The following is a 27,662-nucleotide window of genomic DNA, read 5'->3' as shown; positions in this document are numbered from 1 at the left end:
TGCAGAGCAGGAGGAAAGTGCTGAGCAATAACACTGCCCTCACAGAGAAAGAGAAATCTGTGTGCACAGATAAAGATCAATGCAGGGACAACTGCTTCCTTGAAGGTCAGGGCATACCAAAATAACCTTGCCAATGATGAGGCATAAATCTTAGGAAAAAAAAAATATGGCATTTATTGACTCACACAATAAGGGGAATAAGCTAGATTAGACCAGGCCAAAATTGGGTTTGTGCAATAAATTGCAAATCTCCTATGGTCTTTCCCATGTTTCTGGACTGAATTTGTCTCTATTACTCAAAAAGGCAGTTTTTAGAAATGCCTGATATTCTCAGTTTTATACTTTTATTTGTCCCTTTAAGGTCATTTAGAGAAACAGGAAGCATTTTCATGTATTAAGTTTCTGCTTATTGTTTAAACAATAGCATTTGCTGAGCTGGGCTTTTAAACACATTTGCAAGGTCTACAGACTGGGTGCTTGGTGTTGGAACCCAGTGAAAAATTCTCTTACAGTAGAAGTGAATTGAAATAAAGCAAAGTGGCACACAGTAATTTACACCAATGTGTCTGACTTCCGTATTTTCTCGAGTTTCTACAAAAATCATGTATCTGAATGAAGTCATCTGAGATACTGTAAGACAAAATTTGTTTTACTTCAAAATAATGTATGTTTTATGGACATTTTTAGATTAATTGTCAAGATTTCATGATCTTTGGATTTACAAGGCATGTGGGAAAAATACAAGATCACACTGCTTCCCATCATCATTACAGACATATATTTCTGGCACAAGGAATGGTTTGTGAAGTAAACCACCCTGGTTAAATACACTTAGAGTGACTTGACTGCAACTTCACTGCCAAGAGCTATTAATTAATTTCACAGCAAGAAGTCACCAAGATACCATATAGCTGCCAGCCAAAACTGTCTACAACAATTTTGAGCAAGGTGTCCAGTCTGAACTGCCTCATTTCTGGGACACGTTACCTTGTTCAATTTTCTGAGCTGCCAGACAGCATAGAAAACCCACGTGAAACAGTATCTGAAATTCTGTCCCTAAATTTCCAGGGGCAAATACCAACATTTTGGCTGTAAGTACATATTTATCCATAAAATACATGGAATAATTCCTTCATGCTACTTCTTAGACCCTTGGTGTTTCTGGCTAGAAGCTGAGGAATCAGGATGGCTAAATTATCTCAGGTGTTTCTAAGAAATAGATTTCAGTTCTCAAATAAGTTCTTGGTTATGGTCACAGCATCATTTTGAGAATACACCTCTACTTGCACTCAAAATCAGAGAGATGTGGCAGTCTCTCATGCTATTCACAGGAAATTTTCTAATGTATTGCATAATAGACCTGATTAAATTATTAAGCATTACAATAATTTTCAATGCATTTCCTTTTAAATGTATATATTTATTGGAAGCAGACCGGGCTATTTAGTGGGGTATTATGGGGTTTGAAAGAAATGGGAAACATTCTAGGCATAAATATTAAACAGATGATTTGTTATTACCCTTCCTCATTTCTTTTATTTGCCCTGATTCACAGCAGGAATTATGACTGCAGCCAGGATAGGAAAACAGCTCTGATGAAGCAAACACACGCTGATGTACTTTTCTTCTGCCATGGAGAAGTAGGTCTTGTTTCCTCTCCCCCAACACCCTGTATTCATGAGTCTCCTTTCTGAGTGTGCACGCATAAGAGTAGAAATATTAAGAAACCAAGAACAGAACAGTATGACTCTAACTTGCTGTTCCCAGGCTGCCTACATAAATGTCTAGACTAATTATGCAAGCAGTCTTGCTCAAAACACACACTAATGGCCTGACTCACTATTTATAGAAATTACCTTGAATATTTGAAAGACAAAAACCACACATGTAAATTATTCCCTGCAGCTAACAGGAAGACTTTCAGCTTTTAAGCATGTAGGCAAACAGAACATTACAGCAATGCACATGATGACTGGCAAATTGAGCACAGACCTCTTGGTAGATTATAGGGCAGGAATAGGACCATGCATAGCACAGTGGAGGAACATAATCACACCTGGTTTTATATGCGAGCACGAGAGAAAAGAAATGCACTGACATGCCAGCTTGGCACTGGAGCAAATATATGACTGCTGAGACTGGGAGAGAAAGCAACTTGTTTGGACATCCAAACCTGAGCGAAGGATAAGAGATAGCACAACAAGACCAATATTACTTATAAGTCTTTCAACATACTCTTACACAGCAATAATCAGAGACATACTGGGATATTGCTTCTTACTGCTACTATTTTGGCAGTGTGAAAAGTCTTTTCTTGATCTGGACATTTCTAGATATGTCATCAGGAAGAAGCTCACCAGATGAATATCCTTGGGAAAAACATGAACACCCCAGCCCGTAGGACTTCAAGGAAAAAAAGTGGCTAATTATGTAAGTATTCCATTAGATGACTGGCATGGGAAGTATTGACTTGGTTCAGGAAGTTGTACATATACTCTGACCCTATGGAAAAGATACTTTAAAATAATAGTGTAAATATAAAAAGAACATTAATGAAATATGTGGGACTTAAAATTTCATTGAATTTTTACTATTCTTTGTAGCAATTCACTGTAGCAGAAGGTGACTGATTATATTTATCCAGTAGGTAAGAAATACTCTGTGGGCAGAATGGAATGGTAAGTTACTAAAAATCACCTGTCAGGGCAAGAAGAGCTCTTTGCTCCACTCTCTGGAGATCACAGGATCACTTTTAGGCACCCAAACTTAGGGACAAACAATAAAAGCTAGTTACTATTGAAAGGCCTAATTTAGAATGATTCTCAGCCCATACTTAAAACACCCACAACCATTTTATAAGTAGGCTAAGAACAGGAGCTACCTATAATCATGTGCAAAGAAAGAGTTGAAAATCCATGTTTCTTAAAAGGAATAAAAAGTGAAAGAACAAGGTTTATTTCACTGGTAAAAAAAGGAAGCTACATGCACATGGCCACAATTGCAGAGGCAAGGCTTCTAATTTCTTTCTCTGATGATGTTTCCTGCTATTCTCCACTGATATGAAATGGGGGGTGGGACAAGATGACTTCCAGAAATCTCTCCTGTCAGAAGTTACTCTACAGTTCAATTCTTCCTTTGTAAGATATATTAGAAAAAAAGAATCAACCCAAAATAAAGGTGTCACTAAGATAGTTACAAATACATGTAAAAAAGGAAAAATCTAAAACTGTCTTTGGTAATGTAAATTACAAGGCACCATACTGTCCCCCATCACATTCTTCAAGGCAGGAAACTACTTTGTCTGGAAATGCACAGAAAATAGAAATACATGATAACTCAAGGGAGAAATGCCTTGCTGTCTGGCCAGTTCATGCAAAAGTGCAGGTGGTGTAAGCTCTCAGGCCTGAAATTTGATATGCTGATGCTTTCATCTGTGTGACTGTCCACAGAGAGCTGCATTAGGGTAATAGACACTGCAGGCTCTTTCCTAAATTCAAGTATACGCTTTTCTTAGCATTTTGTGAGAAATTTTTCAAAGCTTTTATTTGCCAATGCTTACAAATCTTAAACCCTTCCAAAGGGTAGTAAAAGTGCAGCAGAGCAAATTTTGTGGTCTGAATTTCCCCTGAAAGTACCTAACCACTATGGCAATTCTGTAGATGTATCATCCTTTCTCCATCACAGTTCTCTTTTTCTGTCATTCTGATATGAGAACTGATAAAGCTTCTGACAACAAAGAAGAAGTTCTCAACAATGTCTCTGCCTTTTATTTCTCCTTTTTATTCCTCCCTTCCCTTTACCCCTCACCAAGTGATGGTCTTATAAAGAAGGAGGATGAGAAGTTTCCCAAACTATTTTGCTCATGTTTAAGCATAAACTTAGGACTTTTAAAATTACGTAAAGTGAATTTGTGAACTGATTCTCTTTCCTGTTATAACAAGTTATGCTGGACCCTCTGTCTCCAGCAGCACATGGTGGCTGAAAGGACTGCAGAACCACTCTTTGTAACAGTGAAGTCAGCAGCAACAACAACAAAAAAATTAAAATCTTGTAATCCAAATCAAGATTCATTTACTGTAATAAAGCTGAAAGAAGTCTTAGAGCACTTGTAGGTACTTACAGGTGGAATAACTGCAAGGAAGTTGTTACTTGGTGTGCTGGTTTGGGCTGAGGAAGAATTAATTCTCATCTCAGTGTCTGGTATGGGGCTATGTTTGGATTTGTGCTGAACACAGGGTTGAGAATACAGAGATGTTTTTGTTATTGCTGAGAAGGGCTTGAACAGAGCCAAGGCCTTTTCTGCTTTGGTACAGCCACACTGGTGAGGGGAATGGGGCTGCTTGGGAGGAGACAGAGCCAGGACAGTGACCCAAACTGACCAAGGGGATATTCCAGACCATGTGGCACCAAGCTCAGTGTATAAAGTGGGGAGAAGAAGGAGGAGTGGGAGCACACCTGGAGGGCTTGACTTCCCCAGTAACCATGATGGGGCCCTGCTGTCCTAGAGAACTGCCACAGCACTGCATGCCCATGGGAAGCAGTGAGTGGATTCCTTGCTTTGCTTTGCTTGTGTGCCCAGCCTTTATTTTCCCTATTAAACTGTCTTTTTCTCAGCTCATGAATTCTCCAGCTTTCATCCTTCCAATTGCCTCCCCAGTTTCTCTGGTGGGGGAGTGAGTGAGCAGCTGTGTGGGGACGGCTGCTGCCTGGGGTTAAACCATGGGAATTCTCACTCAACTGTTTCAAGTGTTACTATTAAATTATCTTTCCCAATATTCTCTAGAATTTTCCATCAAGGATGGTGTTGCCAAGTCTCCTGCTACAAGACATGTCCAGTTCCTAAAGCATACACGATAATTTTCTAGCCTGAATTGCCTAGCAGCCACAAGACTGGTGATTTATATTTCATTTTGGTGTTGCAGATTCTGCTGGATACAGGTGAGGCTCTAATCTCTCTTCAAGCACCTCACACAGGTCAGAGGGAGGGAGACTCCACAAACTTCCATCAACTTCATAGAAACTGACAACAAGGACTAGCTCACAATTTAGGAAGCTGGAGACAAAAAGTTCAATTTACAGTCTATCTAGAATACAAACCTTGAAAACCTTGTGATGGAATTAGCCAGACTAGCTACCATGATGACTATTTGTAGATCACATGGCTGTCACATGAACTGGGAACTTGCACTGCTATACTCTGGGTAGAAAAGGGGCAACAGAGAGGCCAGGTTTGAGTCCAAAACTTCCATTTGTAACTCATAACCCTGACATCTCAAGTGAGCATTGGGGCCAGGATAGGTAATCACCAGTCTGAGTAGCAGACACTAAAAAGAGAACCTTTTCTGTACAGTGGTGTAGAAGACAGCTACATCACGGTGCTCTGGGAATCTGAAATCTTAATTTGTTTCTCACAAGACAGGATAGTCAGTAGGTTCAGGTGTATAACAGGAGGCATCCAGGTGATTCAGTTTGAAATGAATGTCCAAACTCCAGCTCAGAGAAGGTCTAATCAGGTTAAGCTTCTTAGGGCCATGTCCAGGTTCCAGGTGAGTTTGAAGGCCCTCAAGAATAGAGATTTTACATCATCTTACAAACTTTTTCAGTATTTGATCTCCCTCATCATAACTTATTTTATCCCAGTACCTGACCAGAATTCCCCATGTTTCAACTTGTGGCCATTGTGCCCCATCATACCATCATGCATTTCTGAGAATAGTCTAGGTCCACCATCTCTTTGTCATCTGATTAGGATGCTGTAGACAGGAATTAGGTTTTCTCTAAGCCTTCTCTTAAGGCTGAGCAAGTCCATTTCTCTCAACCTCTTTTCCTCTGACAAGCTTGGTGCAAAAAGGCAGAGTGCATCAGTTTTCTCTGAGCCATTTGTCACTAGTTTCCCTGTTCCATTGACCAGTAGGGCCACATTATCCTCAAACCTTCTTTTGCTGCCAATATCCTCAGAAAAGACTTTTCTTGCCATCTATTGCTAGGATGCAAATTCTTTTCTAGTTTCAAGTGCAACTAAGCTTGGCTTTACTGACTTCATTTCTGAATGCACAGGCAATGTCTTTGCATTCCTCCTTGGTAGCCTACCCTGCTTCCACCTTCTGTGGGCATCTTTTTTTGCGTTTGAACTCAATCAGGAGCTCTGTTTTCCTTCTGACTCTCTGCCAGATTGCTTAACTCTAAACACATTGAGATAGATCATTCCAGTGCTCTGAGAATGTTGACTCTGAAGATCAACCAGATCACCCCAGACATTTTCCTCCTGGGCAGCTTCCTACAGGAACCTACAGGTAAGTCTCTGAACATGCCAAAACCTACTCTTCTGAAGTTTTGGATCTAGATTACTCCTCTCAGGATCTTAAACTTCACACTCTTGATTCCACAAGAATCATTGTTACTGCAGCAAACAATGCTCCCCTTTACACTATCTAGCAATTTTTGAGCGTTTATGAGTCACAGGTCGAAGAGAGCATCTTCCCTTACCTGTTCCTCTGTCACATGCACCAAGATATTACATTCCAGAAATCTCCTAGACTGATTGTGTCCAGCTATGCTGTCCTTCCAGCAGAATGACTAAGGTAAAGATAGGAAATAGGGTCTGTGAGGGAGATTTTCTCCAGCTGCTTCAAGAATGCTTCACCTGTGTTTGTGTGTGCACCTTCTTTATCAGGCAGGATGTAGCAGACAATCATTGAAGCATCCCTGTGCTCATCTGTCCTCTGATCCTTGCCTAACTCATCACTATTCACTCACCTGTCCTAAGGCAAAATCCATGGACCTTTATACAGAGCTCAACCTCTCTTTGCCATCGTTACCCACCCTGTCTTTTCTGCATCCCTCCACTGCAGCACTATAGTCATGAGAGCTGTTCTACCAAGGATAACAAGATATTTGATCTAGATTAGATTAATCTATAGATTAGATGTGTATTCACAATCCTCCTCTTATTCCTTATGCTCACAGATTTGTGTACAAGCATTCGAGATGGGCCCCAAGTTGCACTGCTTTCACAGGGAAGTGACAGAGCCTTCCCTGTCATGCTGTGCCACATTCAGATGCACTTTCTTGTGTCCTCAGTTCTCTCTGTGTTGTGGAAATCCTTCCTGGCATACCTCATGTAAAGCCATCCTCACTAGGCTAGGAAGCTTGATTGCAAAGACCTGCTTTGTCAAGCATGCTCCAACCCAACCACCAATTCTTGCTCTGAGGTGGTCGCAGAAGCCAAAGGCCCATCTGTCAAACCAGCCATGCAGCCAAGCTTTGACACTCTGTCACACTTAGTCCACTTAAACTTTTCCCTCTCTGGTCAGGATCTGATGGACATCATCTATTCCACTTGTCCTTTACCCTCCTCTCGATTGTAGCCGTCCTTACTGCACTCCAGGTTGCTCTCAGCAGCACTGCAGGAGCCCACATGGAAGATCAGCAAAAGGTAAAAATCCAAAGCATAAACAAGGTTAGGCAGCAGCTCCACACATTCCAGACTGGCTGCTGGATCACTGCCTTCATCTCCATAGGAAGGAGTCTCCTTTAACTAATAGAGGGCTTTTACCCTTCATGAAGACACAAGGTTCAGGCCCAGATGACTTTGCTGATCTGTGTGCATAACCCCTAACTCAACTTCCCTCTAATATCACTGCTCCTGCATTTGTCTAGAGTTGCTGCTTGCCACAAGAACTTCAAAGCTGACTTTATCTGTATGGTACCCTTTTACACAAGGGTACCATACACAAGAGTTTGTAGTTAGAGTATCTGTACTTGGGAAAAACAGCATCTCTGCTTACAGACTATCTCAGTTTTTACTACACATGCTGCTGGAATTATTAGGAGATCCAGATAGCTGCATAAAGACACAACAAAAGCCCCTGAAGGTCTACAGCCAGCTATCTTCAATAGCAGAAGCAAAGATAAGTAAGAAAATAGCACTGTATTTCACATTACAAAACATGGGACTAGTAGTAATACTTTAAAGTCTCCCCTAGTTCACCTTGCTGCTTAAATGTAATATTCAAATAAAAATGAAATTACTTGAAAAGTAGTCCGTGAGTAGGCAATGAGACATTTGCTGAGTTCAAAATGCTGTTCATAAGCAGAAGGTTGAAAGAAACAGAAGATGAAGATGATGAGTGACGTCTTCTTTTAAAAACTTATTCTATGGAGAATGTAACAGTATGGGGCCATGCAAGGAGCCACAACAGATGTAGCTTAAAAACAAACAAACAAGTCTCTTATTTCACAATTTTTTAGAAGGATGCAAACCTGAAGCAACCTTGAAAAAAAGCCCAAAAGGAAAACAAAGTTGTGTATCTTTAGACCTATGCATGCTATGTCTGCCTCCTTTCTATACTGCTGCAAACTTCTAATAAATTTATTTCATGTTAGACTTGTTCAGAAGGTCCATTAAATACGTGAATGCTCTTCTTGAGGCCTGAAAGCTCTCCTGCAATGACTAAGCCTTTCACCTTCCTTTTTATTGTGTTGAAGAAAATTGAGAGAAGCACAAAAAAAGGTGAACCTTCCTCACCAAGACTCAATATACTTGTGGAAAGAAATATGAAAAACAATGAAGTATTGTATTAACTCATGGAGAAAAGCAGACGCATCTACAGCAGAGGATCCTATCTGACTGTAAAAATGAATGCTTTTAAAATACAAGTCAGAAAAGGGGTCCAACTTTCTCTTAATAGTGATGTAAGAAAAGTAAATTCTTAGTAGCAATGTAAGAATTTGTTATTGTCATTGGTGTACAATAAGCAATATCAACACCCTGTCATCTAAGTAATTGATAAGGATTTCCACAGAATACTGTAAACACTGTTCTGTGATCATTGACAGAGAAGAGTTATTTCAATAAATGCTGAAAGTTTCAAAGTAAGTGCTGTAAATCTCTAGGTTTTCCACCACTGCCAACCATTACTAGCAATTCGAGGCAGCTTCCAGTTGCCTGGATTTCCCATTTTAAGATGGCACACAGGAAACACAGGACAAATCATTCATTCTGCCGTGCCCTTACATAAGTGACACTGCAGGCCATCCCTGGAAATAATGTTGGCACGAGAGTATGGTCAAGAAACGCCACCTGCTGTCGCCTGGATCACTGTTCCAAAAGGCTGCTGCAGTGCAAGGACACACAGAAAACTCATGTTTCATTTTACTGGAGGAAGAACATTTGAGTATGATAAAGAGTGAGAATTCCACATGAGAAGAGAATACCCCAAAACGCTCTCAGATCCTCACCATAGCTATTACAACACACAAAATTTTAAGCAGCACTTCCTACAGAATCTCTTACTGTGAAACCTAAAAAAAAAAAAAAAAGTATCAATTCACTTTGAAATTTAAATGCCTTGGGTTTTTTTCAGATTGTTAAAATAAAAGCTAATTGATTTTAAGAATCAATTTGAGTTCAAGGTTCAACATTGATAAAAACTGAGCATCAACTGCAGTAACAGTGTACATCCTATTCTCTGAGACTGTCTGTATGAGAATTGTCTAGCAACTTAGCCCTTGACATTCCAGCCACTCTAATCTAGCATCCTTATCATTAGACAAGTTTGGGTTACTGATCTTGGGTGCTGACTTACCAGGAGTCAACACCATCTAAGTACATTCAACTAAGCTTCAACACAAAAGACAATGTGCTTAGAATCTTGCTGCACTAAAAGATGAATCCATAAATAACTACCCAACTTCAAAATTACCCAAATAACAGCCTCTGGGACAAATTAGACTTAGTTGGAAGTCAGATGCATAAATACTAGAACTTGCTTATTTATCACAGCTTTTTATCCTGAGGGAAAATGTTAGCAGTCTTCTACAACACTTCTAGAGCAACAATCAATATTCCAATTTCAATTGTCTGAATTTTGTGTTTCTTTGAACCTATCCTTTAATCTTAAGTCCCTGCTTTCCTCTTCTACTGAAGTAGCGTTAGTTAAGTGCATCTCTCTCTTTCTCAAGAAAAAGATGTTATTTCTTTTTTAAAAAAGTTAACTTAGTAGTCTTGAGTAAAAAAGACTTCTTTTCTCAAGACAACAAGTAGTCAAGAGAAAAAAGAACAGAAAATATCAAGTATATTGACAATTTTAATAGAAGTTGTGATTACTTCAGTTGCAGGTAGGATACAGCCTTAGTTAGGAACCGAAACAATTCTGATTCGAATGAACAAACACACATTCACAGTCCTAGGATGCAACAACTTCTTGCAATTAATACAAGTTTTAAAGTGCCAAGTTAGGACATTAAACAGAACTGATCTTATGCATTTGCTATGTAAGGCTAAATGGGTCAAACTGTCCTTGAAGGCATTTAAAAACATGGCATTTATACACGTTTAACACTAAACAGTTGTCCTGATTGTACTGCACAACACCAGATGGTTTTCCTGACCATACAAACAGAGTAAACTGAATAGTATTTAATTCCTTTAAATTTTTTGCCACTGATCCTTGCCACACCGCAAGCAGTCTTTACAAATCTCGTATCACATTTATTTGCGAAGAGAAGATTGGGAACTTCTCAAGGGTCCACATAGTACTGGAAATGTTGAAAGAATTTTCAATGAATGGGAAATTATGTGCAGAATTACATACTACACAATATTACAGAAAAATAGTTGTGTTCTTAGATAAATGTATGTAGTAATTTAGTCTATGCCACCTATCATAAAAAGTGTACACACAGTTCATAGAAGTGTGATAAACACTTCAAATTATTCTTCACTTGCATGAAATTCAGTCTACTTTGTAACAGTTTTTATACATATTAAATATTAACAGGACACACTGTGGCAAAAGAAATAAGTCACAGAGTTAGAGCTTCAGAAGGCAACATCCCAACAGCTGTAGCTACATGTTTTGAAACGTGGTTGGGTTCTTGTTTCTTCCCTGTCCCACTGGTTACGGTGATATAGATGCAGATATTTATTCACAGAAAATATACTCTGAGTCCTGACATTTGCTTGAGTGGGGCAGAGGAAAAATAAATAAACAGAAGGCAGAGGAGAGATAATGCAGCCCAACTTGGCAAGTACCAAGCTGGGTTCTACCTAGTCTTGTGCTCACAAGACCGCCAAGTTCTCTTACCAACATGTTCATCATTTCACATGCAAAGTCACTCAAAGGCACGTGAATGCTAGCCAAGGTATACCTGTTGCCAATTCCTTCTATTCTGGATGGTGAGCGAGTTCAGATTCTTGAGTATACAGGACTCAAAGACATAAACAACTTTTTATGGCCAGAGTCAAGCACATTTGTTTTAGAGTTATTAAAACCGGTCAAAGTGAAGTGATTGTATTTTTTTTCAATCAAAAAATAGGGTAAACTATGAAGATGGTGTAATTATAGCTAAAATGCGATCATACTTGTTCTACGAAACTTTTTATTATTTAGTTGCAAATTTACATCAAGATTGGCTTATCCTAGGAATCTTGATATCAGAAAATCAGAAGGAAGAAATTTGTGAAGTCACTCACTCTGAGAGTAACTACTAATCTCCTTCAAGTGAGAAAGTAAACACTTGGTTACCATGTTAATTCCCATGGCATTTCCATGATCCTAGTTGATATGAAAAGACTACTAATATATTTCTTTAGAAGAAAAAGATATTGAAGTGAATAAAAGATGCTTCCTTCCGCCTGATTCTCTTGAGATCTACTCTTGAAACTTTGAATTAACAATTCAAGCATTTCACACTCTTTTATCTGGACTCTTGCCTGCTTCTATCCTTTCAGCCAGAACATTACATACAATTTTCTTCTCATGAACCACAGAAGTCAGGTCAGACACTCATATCACTTTGCTTGCTTTGCTCACTTCAATCCATTCACTTCCAGAATATTTAGCATAGGAACATCCTGATACAAGAGCCTAAGGAAAAAGTCAAACCTTTCTATCACTCCCATTTCTGAACAACACATAAATACCCACTGTGGCAGCTTGTTTTTAGGATCAAAATTGAAACACAGAAGCTACATGATCTGTATTTAAAATGAAATTTTATACAAACAACTTAAAACTGCTCACTATGTAAAAAGGGGAAAGACATTTTATTTGAACTTGGATTTTAAGAGATGCTATCAGCAGTTCAGTTTGGCATCAAATACTAAACCATTATAACAACAGATTTGACCAAAGTAGATTAGCACCCTGATAGCCCAACTGTTTCTGATTTAAAAGCTTTGCAGTGGTCTTCTTTGAACTAGGAATCTGGAAAAGCATGTCTTCCAATGTGCACATGGTTATCCGTCCTGAAGCTTGTAGCTTCATATAAATATTTCTTAATTTATCAGAAAGGTCAGGGTTCTCTTCCATCTTTTCCCTGACCGTAGCCAGCTAAGGAAGAGAAAATGACAGATTATTACAGTTCATCAAGTGGAGCTCACATTCTTCCACTACACTGAAGAAAAGCAGTAACTCAAAAAAAGTACACAGTGTAAGATAAGTGGCTAAGACAATGACTCATAAGATGAGGATTTTATGAAGAGTTACATTATGCATCACCATAAAATGCTGGAAAGGCACTGGTTATCTATTAAAGAGAGTTTATTAGATTTAAAACTTTCTTGAAGTTGTACAATCCTATTTTCAGTCCTACTAGAGACAAACACAATTATTTTCAGTTTAAATCCAGGAAACATAATTGCTTCCTGGAATCTACTTTCCAGATCAGCACAATTCTAATTATTATTATGTATTTTTGTAAATGCACAGTGCAGTACAAATCCATAAAATTCAGACTTCAGAAGACTGAGAAGTTCTGTTTGCCATCCACAAGAGTATGAGCTCATATGTTAAGTAAATCCCTTAAAAATATTATCAATGAAGTTTTGTGGAAGGAGACAGTTAGGACTAATGTTTAGTCTTCTTTTGGCAGCTAAAAATTTCCCAAAACAAGACACGCAACATTTACTGCAATGATTTTACAAAAAGAAATGCTGCTTAAAGAACAACTTCTCAGCATGGCAGTTAATATATACGGGCCATGTTTTGAAAGTTTGGCCCTTCCCCCCTCCTAATATTTCTTATTTTGCATATCAGCTATTTAATAGGCAGCAGTGAATGACTGAGTATTTAATAATTAACACAATCTTAAATGTCTTGTTCTACAGACATATCCAAAATGAATTTACTAAACAAGCTTTAGGAAAAGCAGCAGCAATGCTGACAAACTGAGAGGGGCTACATATGTGCTCTGAAGGAAGCCTTCTTATTGTTCAAGACTATAAAAAACAGTTTTCACAGTAAAATATAGCTAAATAGCAAAGGCTACTATTTGCCATATCACACTTCTCTGTATAGTGTCATAGGTCTTTCACATAGTACCAACCTAACAATATTGCTGTTAGCAGAAACTTTATTCTCATTTCATATGAAATAAAAATAGCATAGGAGGCAAGGGATTAAATCACATAATGTCACTAGGGACAGTGTCATCTACATTCAGACACAATATAAGCTTCTAGAAGCAAGATCCACAACAAAAAATGAAGCAAACATCTTAAGTGTTTTGTCCAAGAGCAGAGGAAGCCAGCCAGCTGCTTTAGTACTGGAATGCATCAGAGCCCAAACAAGTACAGCAGGGCAAACTCAGACACCTGAAGTTCTGTAGGTGAACCACCATTGTCATGGCTCAGCCCAGTACCATGACTGTATACTCACCACCTGCTCAGAAAACTCAGTTCTTTTCACAAAGGGAGGAGTATCTACTTCCACTGCTGCTTCTAATGTATTTATTACTTCTTTTAGTAAACCAGATCTGAGCTGGACAAGGACCTTAAAAATACAATAAAAACACATCACACAAATAGTACATCTCATAAAAAAAGGAAATTTTTACAAAAGTGTTTGAGGAAGATATGAAGCAAAGCAGGGCAAAATACATTTCCAAGTGGTTCACTGAGAAAAATCCATCCATTGCAAAGAAAGAGATTGAATGATCAATTTCCTCAAATGTCTGGGGGTTTTTACCAGCTGGGACCTGGAAAGGAAGGGTGAGGCTCGAGCTAGAGCTCCTCTGATGGAGCTGCACTACCTGCTCTTGAATAAAGTATTTTTTACCATGGTTTAGAGGTCACTTACATGACACATGCAGACTTTCTCCCAGATTGTAGACTGCACAACTAAAGAAAAAAACCTGTTGCATGTACACATGTGGATACAGTTTGCAGGGCTGAAGGTGGCCAGTAGTTGGCAAAGCATTTACCTGGAGCTGGTTTTTTAAAATCTTTTAGAGCTAGAAAGCAAAAATCATAACTAGAAATTGTTCATGGGTCTATGCTCAGAGATGTAGGATTGGTCTACTTCACATTCCCACCTATGGTAGAAAGTGACTTTAAAAAGTAGGTGGAGACTGCTAACAGTTCAGCATGCAAGTAATCCCACAGACAGAAACTGTCTGTTGGCTCAAAAATAAGCTCAGCAACACTATGAACATATGCCTGTGCTAGTAAGAGGCTAGTCTTCTGTTACTTTGCACCTGGGAGTTTATTGGCCAGTGTAGTATACTCTGCAAGATTTCAACACAAGCAAGCACACTTACTTTAAGATTATTGTAGAGCTTGTTCTCTGTTCTCATTATCTGGGAACAATAAAATTTGGCTTGTGCTACATCATTCTGGGAAGGAATCACAAATAATAAAAAATAGTCATACATGTGTCAAAAACTTGCACGACAAAAGAAAAACAACAGTCCTTCAACACTTCTCAATAAGTTATAAAGCAGCATCTAGAACCCCTTTACCAAGACCCAGAGAAACCAAACAGCACCGAGCCTGCAAAAGGAATATACTAAGCTGGAACTCCCATGTAATTTGGCTCTTTAGTATGCATGTGTATGTCTGTCACATGTAACCAACATTGAGCATGAGATCACCTAAAAGATGTGAGGTTTACACACATGCTCAGTTCAACACGTGTCAGAGTAATGAAGTGAAGCATATGTTACTCTGTATGTTTATCCTGCCCAGCCCTTCTAACCTTTTGGACATACACATTTACAGTACTTATCTATGTCATCAATTGATTTGTACAGACAGTAAATGTTACACTGACATTTACTAGACCAAGCAATGTTACTTCGGATCAGGAAATATCTTACTTTCAGCAAGAAGTGCTGTCAAAATTAATTCAGCTTAAGGAACAATTAAATGTAATGTGGAGCATTTTTCCATCTGCAAAACAAGAATTTCATCATGCCATTGCACACATGAATAAATTTGTTTCAATGATGCTATTTTTCAGTGTCTCCATTCACAGAGAAAGCAAAAAAGACACATAGAGCAAAGAAATTTCTAACAATTCTACTCCATTCATTCAAATTTGTGAGTAAGATCTAATTTATAGCACTTCCAGTGTCTCTGATCTCTGTTTAAGCATGAAACAGAGAAGGTTCAGGACATACCCAACCTGTTTACATGAATTAATGGCAGAGAAAATCCAAACTTTATCCCAAAGTTTAGAATTTCCTAATAATTATTTTCTTGCCCCATTTTTCACCCTGTGCTGCCTCAGAGCATCTTCATGTGAGTACCTAGGCATATGAAGTATAGCAAAACCCCTCCAGGCAGAAACATGCTGTGACAAAGTCCATCTCTCCAGCAGTAGGGAAATACATATCAAAGCCTTGGAGTCTGCCTCCCAAGACAAACATTCAAGAGACGATAGCACAAATACTTTAAATTATCATTTTAATTCTATTTAAAGGAAATCACCACTGAATAGCAGTATCTGCAGGACTAGATCCATGGTGACACCTAACCTGCTGGCCTAACTCTCTAGTTTTTTAATATTCTAGATGGTATTGTCACAAAATACATGTGCATTAGACTCAAGATGTGTTTAGATTTACAAACTTCCATATTCAATTTGTGTGGGCATTGTCTATAATCCTACTGTTTCAGGAGCCTAAAGTTCCAATACTTGAAGCTATTACACAGTTATGCTTTCTCAGTGTCAACTTCCCTTCACTATCAGTCTACAACAAAACTAGAGAGTATCCCTCTCTCTACAGAGACCCAGGCACAACTGAAAACCACAAGACTGTACCTGCTGGAGAGCAGTTGCCACTGCAAAGCAGTATGCTCGCAGTGGTACTGTGTCACCTCTTAGCTGTGCTTCTTCAAGCAGTCTCGCAGAGATTTTGGAAGACTCCGGGCTGCCCTGCATAGAAATATCAGGGGAAGTTGTGCTTGTTATTCTGGTTATCTGGAAGGACTATAAGCACCTGCAATCCTGCTCAGAAGGTATTCAGAAGTCAACATACTGTACAAAGGCAATATGTATCTGAACCCAACACAGCAGATTCAGTGCAGCACTTTTTGAGAAACACAACATCATAATATGATATTCGAAGTGACTGAGGTCACAGGAGGGTAAAAAAAAATTATCTTAACAACTATACCTTGCCCTAACTACTTGGGTTTCTGCAACAGATGAAACAGCCCCAGCAGTATACTAAACAAACAGACATTTTTATTTTCACTTCCAAATAATTTCTAAATCAGGAAGGAAGGTTTTATTTTTGTGGTTACTTTGTTCTAAAAGCTACATTAGATAGTTACTGAAAATCATCACTTTCTAAGCTTTGCATTATTAAGTACCATTCTACTAAAGAAATCTGTGTATGTGTGAATTTGAACATTCAGCCTCTCTTAAGGACTAATTCTTGAAAAATGTTTCCAAAGTATATATTCTAATATTACAGCTTAGACAATTTCCTTTTTCCAACACAGAAGGCTTCCATTATTGTTGGGAATTTTCAACAAGCAATAGTAAAAGGCAATAAGTTTAGCTGTGTGCTACCTCTCAAACTATCAACTCTCCAAATCAATGCTCCTCACCCTCGAAATTATGAGTGGAACTGACTGGACCCCAAACAAAATAGTATCTGTCAAACCCAAAAGCTGGCAGCAGGAAGGTTTTGTAACAACTGGTACCACTAACATGGATAAGAGCCCTCAGATTTCGTGCTGATTTCTGTTCCTAGTATTCAAAGTGTCATTCCTGAAAAATATGGTTTAAAATATGTTCCTTGAAAATTTAGAAACATTTTGACCAATGGAAGACTGATTACTATTACATAAATACTCTGTTATCATCAAAAGGCCTATAGCTCTTTCCTGCACCAAAAGAAAGACCATCTGTTACCTCAGAGTATGGCAAAGCCTTAGACTGACCTAAATCATCCCAGAAGTATTTCAGAGTTGACCTCAAAATTATATCTGTGCAAAGCTTAAACATTAATTCCTTTGTTTATCCACTGGAAATAAGCTGAGCTTTAAGCCTTGTACACTTTTCTGTACTGGTATCTGGCAAGTTTATTCAAAAGAAATCAAGGATGGTAAAAATCCAGCAAAACTTTTAATGATACCAGTATCATTATTTGAGTACTGCATCTAGAAAATACTTAATTTCAATATTTTTTCTGACATGTCTTATCTTGCATCATGAGAAAAAGCAACTTTGAGCTTCATTTTTTCTCCTCCTCCTAAGAGATGAATCAGCAGATTAAGCTTTTAGAAGAGCTCCACCTAATCCTCTTTAGTGCATAAAGGGTTACTACTTATTTCCCCATTGATAGTATTTTACCTTAGTGAAAAAGCCCCACAGATTTATGGTGACTATTCAATCCAACCAGATGACAGTGCAGAATCATCTCCACCTCTCTTTTTATCAATAGTAATAATGGGTCAGATTCTCATTGAAAACATAAGTAGGGCCAGAAGTAGAAGAAAAAGAAGACTTGGGAACCTATTTCTGTTGTACATCCTTGGACCCCAGTGTTCTAACTACAAACCATGCTAAAAAAACTTGTAAAGATTTTAGGAAAGAAGTTACAGCAGACCTAAAGGCAGCTTAATTAATTAGAACTGGGAATTTAAGAAAAACCACATAAACTACTGCTGAGGTACTATTTTAAGATAACTCCTTGCTATGACATATGCCTAGTTTCATTGTATAGTTAGCTGAGAAACCTGAAGAAGTTTAGTTTAGTGGTATAATTTTTTCCCTAGCTAGCATATTTACAGAAGATGAGAAAATGTTTCCAAATGAGTTTGGGAAAGGTTCACATTAAAATTTCAAAGTGCAGAACTGATTCAAATCTGGAGAGAAAGATCAAAATAAAAGAGTTCTGGGATCTCACTTTGCTATAAAAGGAAACAGTTCTAAGAAAACACTCACTAGAATTGACATATTCTAGTTTCTTACCATGCTTATGCTCATTTTCTTCAAGCTAAACATACAGGTAAGCTCAAGGGGCTGCTTGTTTACCTAAAGGCATTAATTTATGTTTCTTTTCAGCTGCTTGTATTCATCAGGTGTATAGGGAACAGATTACAACTCTATTCCTTGTAGAATTTGTGTACAATTATAGAAATGGCTCAGGACTGCTTGTAGGGGGAGGGGAGAAATGGATGGAGGATGTCTGGCAAACAGAACATATCGTATATATGCCTTAAGAAAAAGAGGCTATAAAACCAATATTGAGGCTGAAGAGATCCAGACAGAGAAAAATACTCTCAGATAATCAAAGGCTGTACTAAATCTGTTCCTTAATGCTCATGTCCATGTATGTGCACCATATCATGTAATATGAAGCATCTTAGGACTTACATATGTTTAAAATACCTGCACTAGATACAGAATTCTGACAGGGAAAATATGGAAACCCTCAAAAAATCCAAAATCTAAAATCCAAAAAACAGGAAGAGATAGAGAAGGCATTTCAAACACTTTCACATTCATAATACTTACCAGTTTATAGCATATTGCAACTGCAAGTAGATATGTTTCTCTGTTGAAAGGTATACCTTGTTTTTTCATTTCTACCAGAACTTCCAAAGCACCTATCAAAGATATATTAGTGTCACACTTCATAAATTTAAGGCTATACCTCTCATAACTGAGTAGAAGAAACAATTCAGTACGGCATGAGTTCAGTAAGTTTATTTGAAAATATGAATGTGCACTGAAATCTGTTATTTGAAAAATTCAAAAAGTTTAACGCAGGGTCATTTTGATCTCTTTCAACATAGCAAGGAGGTTTTCAGTTTACAGAAAGCATATGGCTTTATTCTTCTATTATTTTTACATGAAAATCAAAAACTAAATTCTATATATTTGACAAAGCCACCCTCATTGTTCCTAACTGCCCAGAAAGCTTCCACTGCTGTAGGCAAACTACATAGCATGTCCTCATTAAATCACATGGCCCATTCCACAATGCTGCATTTAGGCACCGATCTAGGTTTCTTTTACAGTGGCTCAATGTCAACTTTCAGGACTGCTGGACTTAAATTTGCAAAACGTTAAGAGACCAGCCATTATGTTTTCAACAATTATCAAATAAAGGGATTTGCTAGAAAAGTTTTAAGGTTTTCTCATGTTAACTCTTTCAAGTTAGGTCAGATGATTTCCCCTTGTCTTCACAAAGGGCCAAACTGATTAGAAGCATTGGACTTCTACATTGCAATAACCACTCTGTGTGAGGACACAAGTAAGACAAACCAAGAGAAGAATATAATATGATTTTGGGAAAAAATGTATTCTTCCTTGCTCTGACACAAATGTAGAATGGAGAAAAAAAATTGCTGAGGAAATTAACATTCTATTAACATAAACCAGATTTTGAATAGATAAGAAAAAAATGCTATGGGAAATTACGAAGTAAAGGAAAATAACAAAGTAAAGGAAAATAACACTTTAGTGAAGAGGGTTCGGGGGAAAAGCTCTCTTGGATAACAACAGTTCTGTGGAACTTGAATGGCAAGTATCCTGTGGGAAGTATGAAACAAATAGACTCCTCCATTTTTATTACACACTACAGTGCAACTCAGTCACATCTACAGTTATTTACACAATGTTTGGCCATCTAAAGCCATAGCCTATCAGCAAATATATATATACCCACCCACACACACCACTTACAGTGAGAAGCATCCTCCCCAAAAGTAATTTGCCTCAGCAAATACGGTACTTACTTTCAAAATGCCCCTTTTTAAACAACATAGTCATCAAAATATGGAATGATGTACTGTCTGAGAAAAAGCCACGCAAATTCTGGAGAGGAAATAGAGCAAGCATTAAAAAAGTCAGGACAGTGAAGAGTCTTACTGCACAAAGCATTTAGCAGCTCTTCCTACTGGAATAAGTCTCATCTTTACAAGTTCATCATTTAACTCTCTGGATTACCTGACTGTCTATCTCTCTGTCAAACGATGTCTAAAATACCAACGATTTATTATGGTCAAAAGCTCACTAAAATTAAACATAAATTTCCCAGCAAGTCCCACTATAATTTTTTTTAATGACCTCTAAGTCAATGGTAGCGGAAGTCACTGACAGGTTGCAGCTGATGAACAGTATCTTTTGGGAAAGTACTAGCACCATGAAATTGAATTAATTTTTTGCTAATCACAGCATCAAAGGATCAGCACAAGAGCTTGATGATGGTAAGAGTAGCAGAAGAGAGGAATTAAATTTTATGTTTCACTTCAACCACACTGTTTGTTGGGAATAGACAAATAAAAGATCAGAGGTATTGTTTCAGCAGAAGAATCAGGAGACATATTATTGTACCTTACCATCCACCAGTTACTAGGTACTAGAAGTACAGCAGTTCCTGTCTTAATGATACAGATCCAAATTAAAAACCAAAATAAAAACTACACATACCCTTTCTTACACATGCCAAACTTAAGAATAGTAGCAAGACTTCTCCCACTTCTGGCTAGACATATCTCATGCCTAAATGAATTCATATCAGTGAGATTTTCTCTGGCTGTCAGAGATTTTTGAAGTCACAACATTGCACACACTGGACCTGATTATTATATTGCCATAATAGCGCATACAGAATTTTAGAGATGTTCAGAAACAAGTCCTTCAGTTTCTTCAGCTCTAAAATGGTCAAGTTCCTGAGTTGATGAGTATCATACCACCTCTACAGGGTTCACAGAGAGACTGAAGTACAGAGGAACATGGTGAACGTAATTGGTGCAAGTAATCCAAGGAATTTCAGAGGACTACCACAGAAAAACTCAGAAGTGCTCATTTCCAAGGTTTAGTGCAACACAGGATGCAGGAAAACATGCATTAGCTATATTCATTTAAGTAATTATTCTTTCACCAATACTTTAAATTCAATTTCTATTCAAATGATGCAATTATACAGAAATAAAATAACCAAATTAATATTTAATCTCCTTTTAATTACTGTGTTAAAATAAAAGCCATGTAATCTGCACACCTACATAAATGTCATAGACATTCTTGTTACTGAAACATATCTTCAAGTCTATCAGCTCAGCAAAGCTCATGTGTGCCATTACTCATATTTGACTAATAATATGAACAACAATATTTTAATATATACAGAGGAATTACCTGATCTTTAATTAGCTCTACTGCAGGTTTTTCAAGGTCTAGCTCATAACACAGCCTCATAAAGAGTGGCCCAAATTTAAAACTATGTAAGGCTGTGATTCCATTCTGTTCATGGTACCTATGGGAAAGGTTAAAAAATTAATCACACAGGGCATGGAATTTGCCAAGGGAGAACAGCTTTAACTAGACAGCAAGATATGTAGGTGCAATGACAGAGGCATGCTTTCCTAGCTGCACCAACCAAAGATATTTAGATAACAGTTAATTAATTTTAAGGAAAATAATTGTTTTGATCAAACAAATAAATTAACTAGTAATAAATAATATCTTTTATTACCAATAAAGTAGCCTTTTTTTGATACATAATAGAACAGGTCTCTGCCTTGAAAATTCCAAGCTACTTTACCTTCTATTCATGGAACATCAGCAAAGGAAGTTGCAGCTGTTTATTTTAGCAACAGTACCTGCTAAAATACCTCAACAAAAAGATAAAGCATTTTACTTTTTTCTTTATAGTGCCTGTATTGTATTTGCTGGGAAAGCTTCCATTCAGAAAACCTCCTGCTATTAACTACTGGTTGCAGGCCAGTTTATAACCTGGCATGTATTGGCTGGAATGCCCCAGAACACCTCCGCCTCACAGCTGTGAGATAATTTTTTTCTCTGGTTCAGCAAACCACTTTGTGTCAAAAGGACACCACTTTGCTCCCATAGCTTAACTCTCCTCTGACCTGAGAATCTCTAAAGGGTTGGAAGACCCAAAGTACTTAAATAAAAATACAGCTTTAAATTAAGGGATTAACCATGCGTATTGCAACTGAATTAGGGTCAAGACCTCAACTGCAGATATAACCTGGGATGATCTAATAGAAGCAAAATGATAAAGACAGAAAAGGGTGTTACCTGGTTTGTTAAAAATACCTGTAAATAACTTTTCTGGCTAGTTCCACATCAGATGAAGTCTGACATAAATGCAGCAATTTTTTTAATTCATTTTTGAGAATTATTCCATTTTTCTTTAGTTTTTCTTTAATATTTTTTAAATATTGATCTGAAAATAAAACACATACAACAGCAGTTTAGAGACAATTCTATTACCTGAGTTACGTACTTGGTACCCGAAACATGGAGACTCAATGAAGCAGTTTTCTTGTCTTTTTCATCAAAAAAACTGCAAAAATCTTCTAACAGGCAAGCATGCCAATGTGTCCCCACGAAGTCATGCCAGACTTAGAAAACCAAGAAGATACTCACTGTGAACTTAATTTCACTATATATGTTACAAAGCATATCGACTAATGCAGAAGCTTTAACAAGGAACAAAGTTTTGTAACATTTTTTGTTCTTTTTCTAAAATGAAAGCAAGCAAACAAAACCATTTCCACTCAATACTCAAGTGACCATAAGAACTTCTACTCAACACTGTTCATAAAGAAGACTTGAATTCCTTCACAGCTGATGAATACACAAAGACTTTCATACATAATCTACCTATTTCTTTAAATAGCCATAAACTTGGAGTTGCTACTCTTCTGCTCCAAAAGAGAGGGTTCTCTATCCAGCACATTTTCCTATGACAAGCCAAGCGCAAAGACTAGTCCTTCAGTTGGTAATTCCAGCCCTAATTTCAAATGATTAAAATCACATATAACACCTGGCAGCTCTGTTCCTCCCAGTGCTGCTACCATCCTGGGCTGGGATATCAACTTTTTTGTAGCAGCTGCTGGGTCACTGCTCCTCTCAAGCTAGTAACCTGTACAAGAGAAGAAAAGTAGGCATCCCAGAGAACAATGTTTTTAGTTACTTAGCACAAACCTGTTGCAACATGCAAATACAAGGCCTTACTCAAGACCAAGGTGCAGAATTGAAGCCTGTGAAGCCAGACAAATGCATGTGAACAAGTATGCATATAAAACGGCTGAGATGTGTTCAAAAGTGCGCAAAAATTTCAGAAATATCTGGGATCTGAACTGTATTTGCATTACTCTAGCTAACTGTATAACTGCTGTAGCTAATATAAGTATTGTAACTACTTGTAAATTGTAAAACAATTGTAAGTAATACTTGCCTCATAACAACAATAAACAATAGTAATTATATATTCTGTGTAACAGTTATTACCACTTTTCCTTAAACTTTCTAAATCAGGTTTATTACTAGCCATAGCTAGTTCTTTCCATGGTTCAAGTGTAACATTAAACACTCAAAACAGAAGCTGCACACACATACAGACAAATAGATGCTTGGAACAATGTTTTCATTAGTTTTCAAAGGATACAGTTTGCACAAAACCACAAGGAGAACTGTGATCCATAAAGCAAAATACTTGGCTTCTACTAACCCGCTTGGGCAGGAATGATTGACCCCCAGCAGTAAAATCGACTTTTCTCAAATACAGGATGAATAAATTACAATATAAGTATATCATCCCAGCAAAATATAATGATATTATGACTTAAAACTGCACAATTTAAATTACACTTAATATAGAAAAAGCATCAGGATTATTTTACTTCCCTCTCTGAGAAGAATGGTTTATATAAAACTAGATCTGACTATTTCTCTCTTATTGCCTTAAAATTAACTACGACCTTCGGAACAGTTGTCAGTTTGTATTACTAGCACACACATTCATGAGATTTACCTTGCTTTTCTTAAATAATAAGGGCAGCTTGATGTTTCTTAAAGCGAGGAATTTGGACACAATTTAAATAGTATGACAAAATCAGAAAAAAAACATTGATCTTGCTCCTACATAAATTTGGAAAACATTAATTTGTTTTTCATAGTCTGAGTAGCATATATCATTTGGAATTGAGTATAAAACTGAGAACTCACATTAGGCAGAAAAAAAAAATCTAAAAAATATGCTAACAAAATTTAGGGAGCAAATGTAAAAAAATAAATTAAAAAAATAAATCTGTGAAAGCCCTTTCCTGGATAGTAAGGTAATTACTCAGCTTTGTGTTAACTTTCTGTGCTGATATTATACTTGAAGCAAGATTTGAAACAGTTTTTTCTGTTAGACTACCTAACATAGTTGGAAAAGTGAGGGCAAAAACATTTCAGGTCTTACGTAAACACCTTACATACATAAAAGTTTCTCAACATGTATCCTCAACACAGCATAATTAATACTACATTTCATTCTACAAAGCTTCAGATCTTCCAATAATGTTAAGTACAAAATACTTGCAAGAGGAAGGCATAATTTGTTTTTTTAAATGAGGTCAATTGGTGTCATATTATTATGACTTTGACTGTTTGTTTCCTAAGACATGCTAAAGTGGTGACTCTGAAATAAATGCTATACCTTTATTACCATGAAGCTCATTTCTAATTGCCACTTTCATCTGCTGAAATTCTTGTAACTTTATATCTTCTTCTGTTAGCAGATACCGCTTCCCTGCCATAAGAAAAAAATTGGAAGGTTGAGTTTTATATTACACTGTATAGTATATTTATGTTACACTATATAATAGTATAATAGTATAATATTCATACCTGGCATGTATGAATTACTGACAACTGTGTGATGCCAGACCATTGGGATGACACTAAAAAACAGACTGCAAAAACTGCAGTTACATCACTGACAAAAGAACCTAAATAATGTGTCATAGCTTTCCAGAGCTTATGTGCACAAGGATGAAGAAGTACCTAGCTACTGGATATGCAAAAGAAAAACTAGAAGTTACATTCCTCTCCACTAAGCCAAGGTGCAAAAAGATCCTGCACAAAATTCCTGCCCCCTCCTTTTCTTTTGTAAGGATTTGTCTTGTTTTTCTTTGTTTTATATAATACACTACTGGCACAACCTTCTTACCCCACAAATGCTGTCCTTGCTACTATAAAATGAATCATTCTGAAAGGTCCAAATGCAGTAGGAAGACACAAAAAGCTTGTTTTTTTAATTTATAAAAACAACAAGCTCATTATTTGGCTTGTAGTAACACTTGGGAGACGTAGTAGTGTTCTGCTGCAGACATCAGAGATAAGGGTTAAATCTAGAATGTCAAAATTAACTCTGGGTGCTGACTTTAACTGTACTGTGTTGGAAGCTTCTTTAAAACAAGCATCATGCAAAAGCTATTTGACAATTTTTGCTGTCACAAAAACAGGTGTCCAGAGGATTTTTAATTGCCACTGCTGACGTAGTAACAGAGTCACAATAACCGCTTAACAGCTTACACTGTTACAATCTAACATTTTAAGGTTTTGGCTTATAAGGAATTATTCTAACCATGAAAGGGCAGGAGCAAGTACTGAGCTGAGCTCGGTTGTTTATTCTGCATATCTCTAGGAAAACATCACTGGCCATGAAAATAAGAACACTTGTTTTCTAAGCAAGTGAAGCATGATAATGACACGCTTCATAAAACCTGAAGAAAAAAATCCATTAAATGGCACATTTATCCATTAAATTTAATTGAAACAGTTCCAATGAATAAACAAATACATTTTATTCAGCATGAAATTGACCTGTATTACACTGCCATTTCCTTCTCACAGACCTCTGCTGGTCTAGCACTGAAAGACCACCCTTGTCGTGGGCGTCTCCAAAGCTGGTGCAGAAATCATGCTGCTACTGGTGGTGGGGGTGGGACTCAGTGGTCACAGTGTCAACAGAAACAGTAGGGCAGCAGAATTTTATCCTTCTTGAATTCAATTTGAACTGTACTGCTTCCTTAGATTCATACCTTACAGTGTTACAGAAAGGTTTCAAAACCAAAGGGACCACCAAGAAAAATGAGGGAGATGGATATAAGAGCTGGCATGTGCAGGTGGTGCAGGCTATCCCAGAAAAGTCAACCAACCTACCTGTTTAGTGCCAGACACACTGCAATCCTCTACACAGCCAGCCCCTGAAGGGGATGGGCAGAGTACCATTCAGAGAGAGGTCTCCATGTCTCTGAGGGGTTTAAGAGGTGTAACCTGAGCCAAATGTTCAACACTGCCGGCACAGTGGGCCAGGAGCCCAGCTAGGGCCTAGGCTGGAGAGCTCCATGCCACACATCTCTTTTCCATGTGCCCCTTTTTCCTTACGTCTGAATCCCAGGGTCTGGATAAGGCTGTCATCCTCTCAAAATAAATACACATTTATGAAGCTGTATGTGCATTTGTTTGTTGTTTTTTTTTTTTTTTTTTTTTTTTTTTTTTAATGTCATATCCTGACAGCAGCAAGCAGGGGACGTGCTAACACTGACCTCTGGGGCGACCTTATTGCAGCCTTTCAGTGGGGCCTACAAGAGAGCTGGAGTGGAACATGCACAAGGGCATGTAGTGCTAGGACACGTGGGAATGGCCTTCGACTGCAGTCAGAGGCTTTGACTAGAGAATAGGTTTAGGTAAGATATGAGGAAAAAATTCTTTACGGGAGGGTGCTGAGACAGTGGAATAAGTTGTTCAGAGAAACTGTGGATAGCATTCCTGGACCTTCTCAGGGCCAGGCTGGATGGGGCTCCGAGCAATGCGGTCTAGTGGAAAGTGTCCCCACGGCGCGGGGCTCGCACTGGATGATATTTACGGTCCCTTCCAACCCATTAAATGACTGCTTCACCGATTCTGTGACACCGACTCTCCCCGCGGGGCACCTCTGCCCGGCCTGTGCAGCGCAGCGCAAACCGCGGAGCTCCCCGCCACGACAGCCCCGCCGAGTGCGGCAATCCCGCAGGAACTACAGCTCCCATCAGGCACACGGCTGGCAGCGGCCGGCGCGCCGCCGGGAGCTGCAGTACCCCGGCCCTCCCCAGCCAGCGGGCAGCCTCCTGCCCCGGCCGGACATCCCGGCGCCCACCCCCGCCGCACAACCCGCGGTACCTGCGGGCGCGCAGCCCCAGCCGCCCGGGGCGGGAGGGCGGACCGCCAAGCGCCGCACCGCCTCCCGCACGACTCGCCCGGAGCCGCCCGCCAGCACCGCCGCCATCTCACGGCCGGGCCCGCGGGGCGGGGCGCTCGCAGCCTGCCCCGCGCCGCCGCCCGCCTCCTCCGGCCTCGGCGCCATGGCCGCCCCCGTGCTCCGGCGCGCCGTGCTCTGCAGCGGGAGCGCCCTCGGCGCGGCCCCAGGTCGGTGCGGGGCGGGGGGCGCGGCGCTGGTTGTCGCCGGCTGCGGTGGGGAGCATGAGCAGGGACGGCATGCTGCGTAGGGACTTCGCTCAGCTTTCCCTCTTCCTCTCCCTCTGTGTGCATGTGTGGAATTGGAGGTAGCTCAGAAGACATTTGATAGCTAGCACGTAGTGCAGGAGAGTGTTGGTAGTTCGTTATTTTAATAGGTAA

General features: G+C 38.7%; 2 protein-coding genes across 5 annotated transcripts in view; one reads left to right on the top strand and one right to left on the bottom strand.

Moving 5' to 3' along the window:
* Positions 1-628: 628 nt before the first annotated feature.
* Positions 629-27,390, bottom strand: PTCD2 (pentatricopeptide repeat domain 2). Of its 4 annotated transcripts, XM_056513150.1 has the most exons (11): positions 27,207-27,390; positions 24,700-24,792; positions 22,308-22,437; positions 21,387-21,504; positions 19,982-20,060; positions 18,756-18,847; positions 16,047-16,160; positions 14,542-14,616; positions 13,662-13,775; positions 9,253-9,303; positions 629-5,561 (listed from the first exon to the last, which is right to left on the bottom strand). In XM_056513150.1, the coding sequence occupies exons 1-10, from the start codon at positions 27,388-27,390 to the stop codon at positions 9,292-9,294; spliced, it is 1,011 nt and encodes a 336-aa protein (XP_056369125.1). In that variant the 3' UTR covers positions 629-5,561; positions 9,253-9,291. The 4 variants fall into 4 exon arrangements, with proteins under 4 accessions (XP_056369125.1, XP_056369123.1, XP_056369124.1 ...); XM_056513148.1 differs by lacking the exons at positions 629-5,561; positions 9,253-9,303 and adding an exon at positions 10,071-12,335; XM_056513149.1 differs by lacking the exons at positions 629-5,561; positions 9,253-9,303 and adding an exon at positions 10,071-12,335 and having other exon boundaries at positions 24,709-24,792.
* Positions 27,383-27,662, top strand: part of MRPS27 (mitochondrial ribosomal protein S27) — a 41,922-nt gene continuing 41,642 nt past the window's right edge. The window contains exon 1 of the mRNA XM_056513147.1: positions 27,383-27,452. Coding sequence (XP_056369122.1) covers positions 27,389-27,452 — 64 coding nt within the window. The 5' untranslated portion in view covers positions 27,383-27,388. The remainder of the gene's footprint in view (positions 27,453-27,662) is intronic.

The sequence above is a fragment of the Oenanthe melanoleuca genome, chromosome Z (assembly GCF_029582105.1).
Source record: "Oenanthe melanoleuca isolate GR-GAL-2019-014 chromosome Z, OMel1.0, whole genome shotgun sequence".
Classification (NCBI taxonomy): Eukaryota; Metazoa; Chordata; class Aves; order Passeriformes; family Muscicapidae; genus Oenanthe; species Oenanthe melanoleuca.
The sequence above is the reverse complement of the archived record's forward strand: the minus strand, read 5'-3'. Positions and strand labels throughout refer to the sequence as shown.

Bases quoted from the DNA above. Each gene is read 5' to 3' on its own strand.
- PTCD2 (XM_056513148.1), bottom strand. From the start codon at position 27,390: ATGGCGCCGAGGCCGGAGGAGGCGGGCGGCGGCGCGGGGCAGGCTGCG. The intron at 22,438-24,699 runs GTATAGCATTTA...TTTTATTTTCAG, and splicing joins TGAGCTTCATGGTAATAAAG to ATCAATATTTAAAAAATATT. The intron at 12,336-13,661 runs GTGAGTATACAG...TCTCTTCCTTAG, and splicing joins CTGAGTTTTCTGAGCAGGTG to CTGGCTACGGTCAGGGAAAA.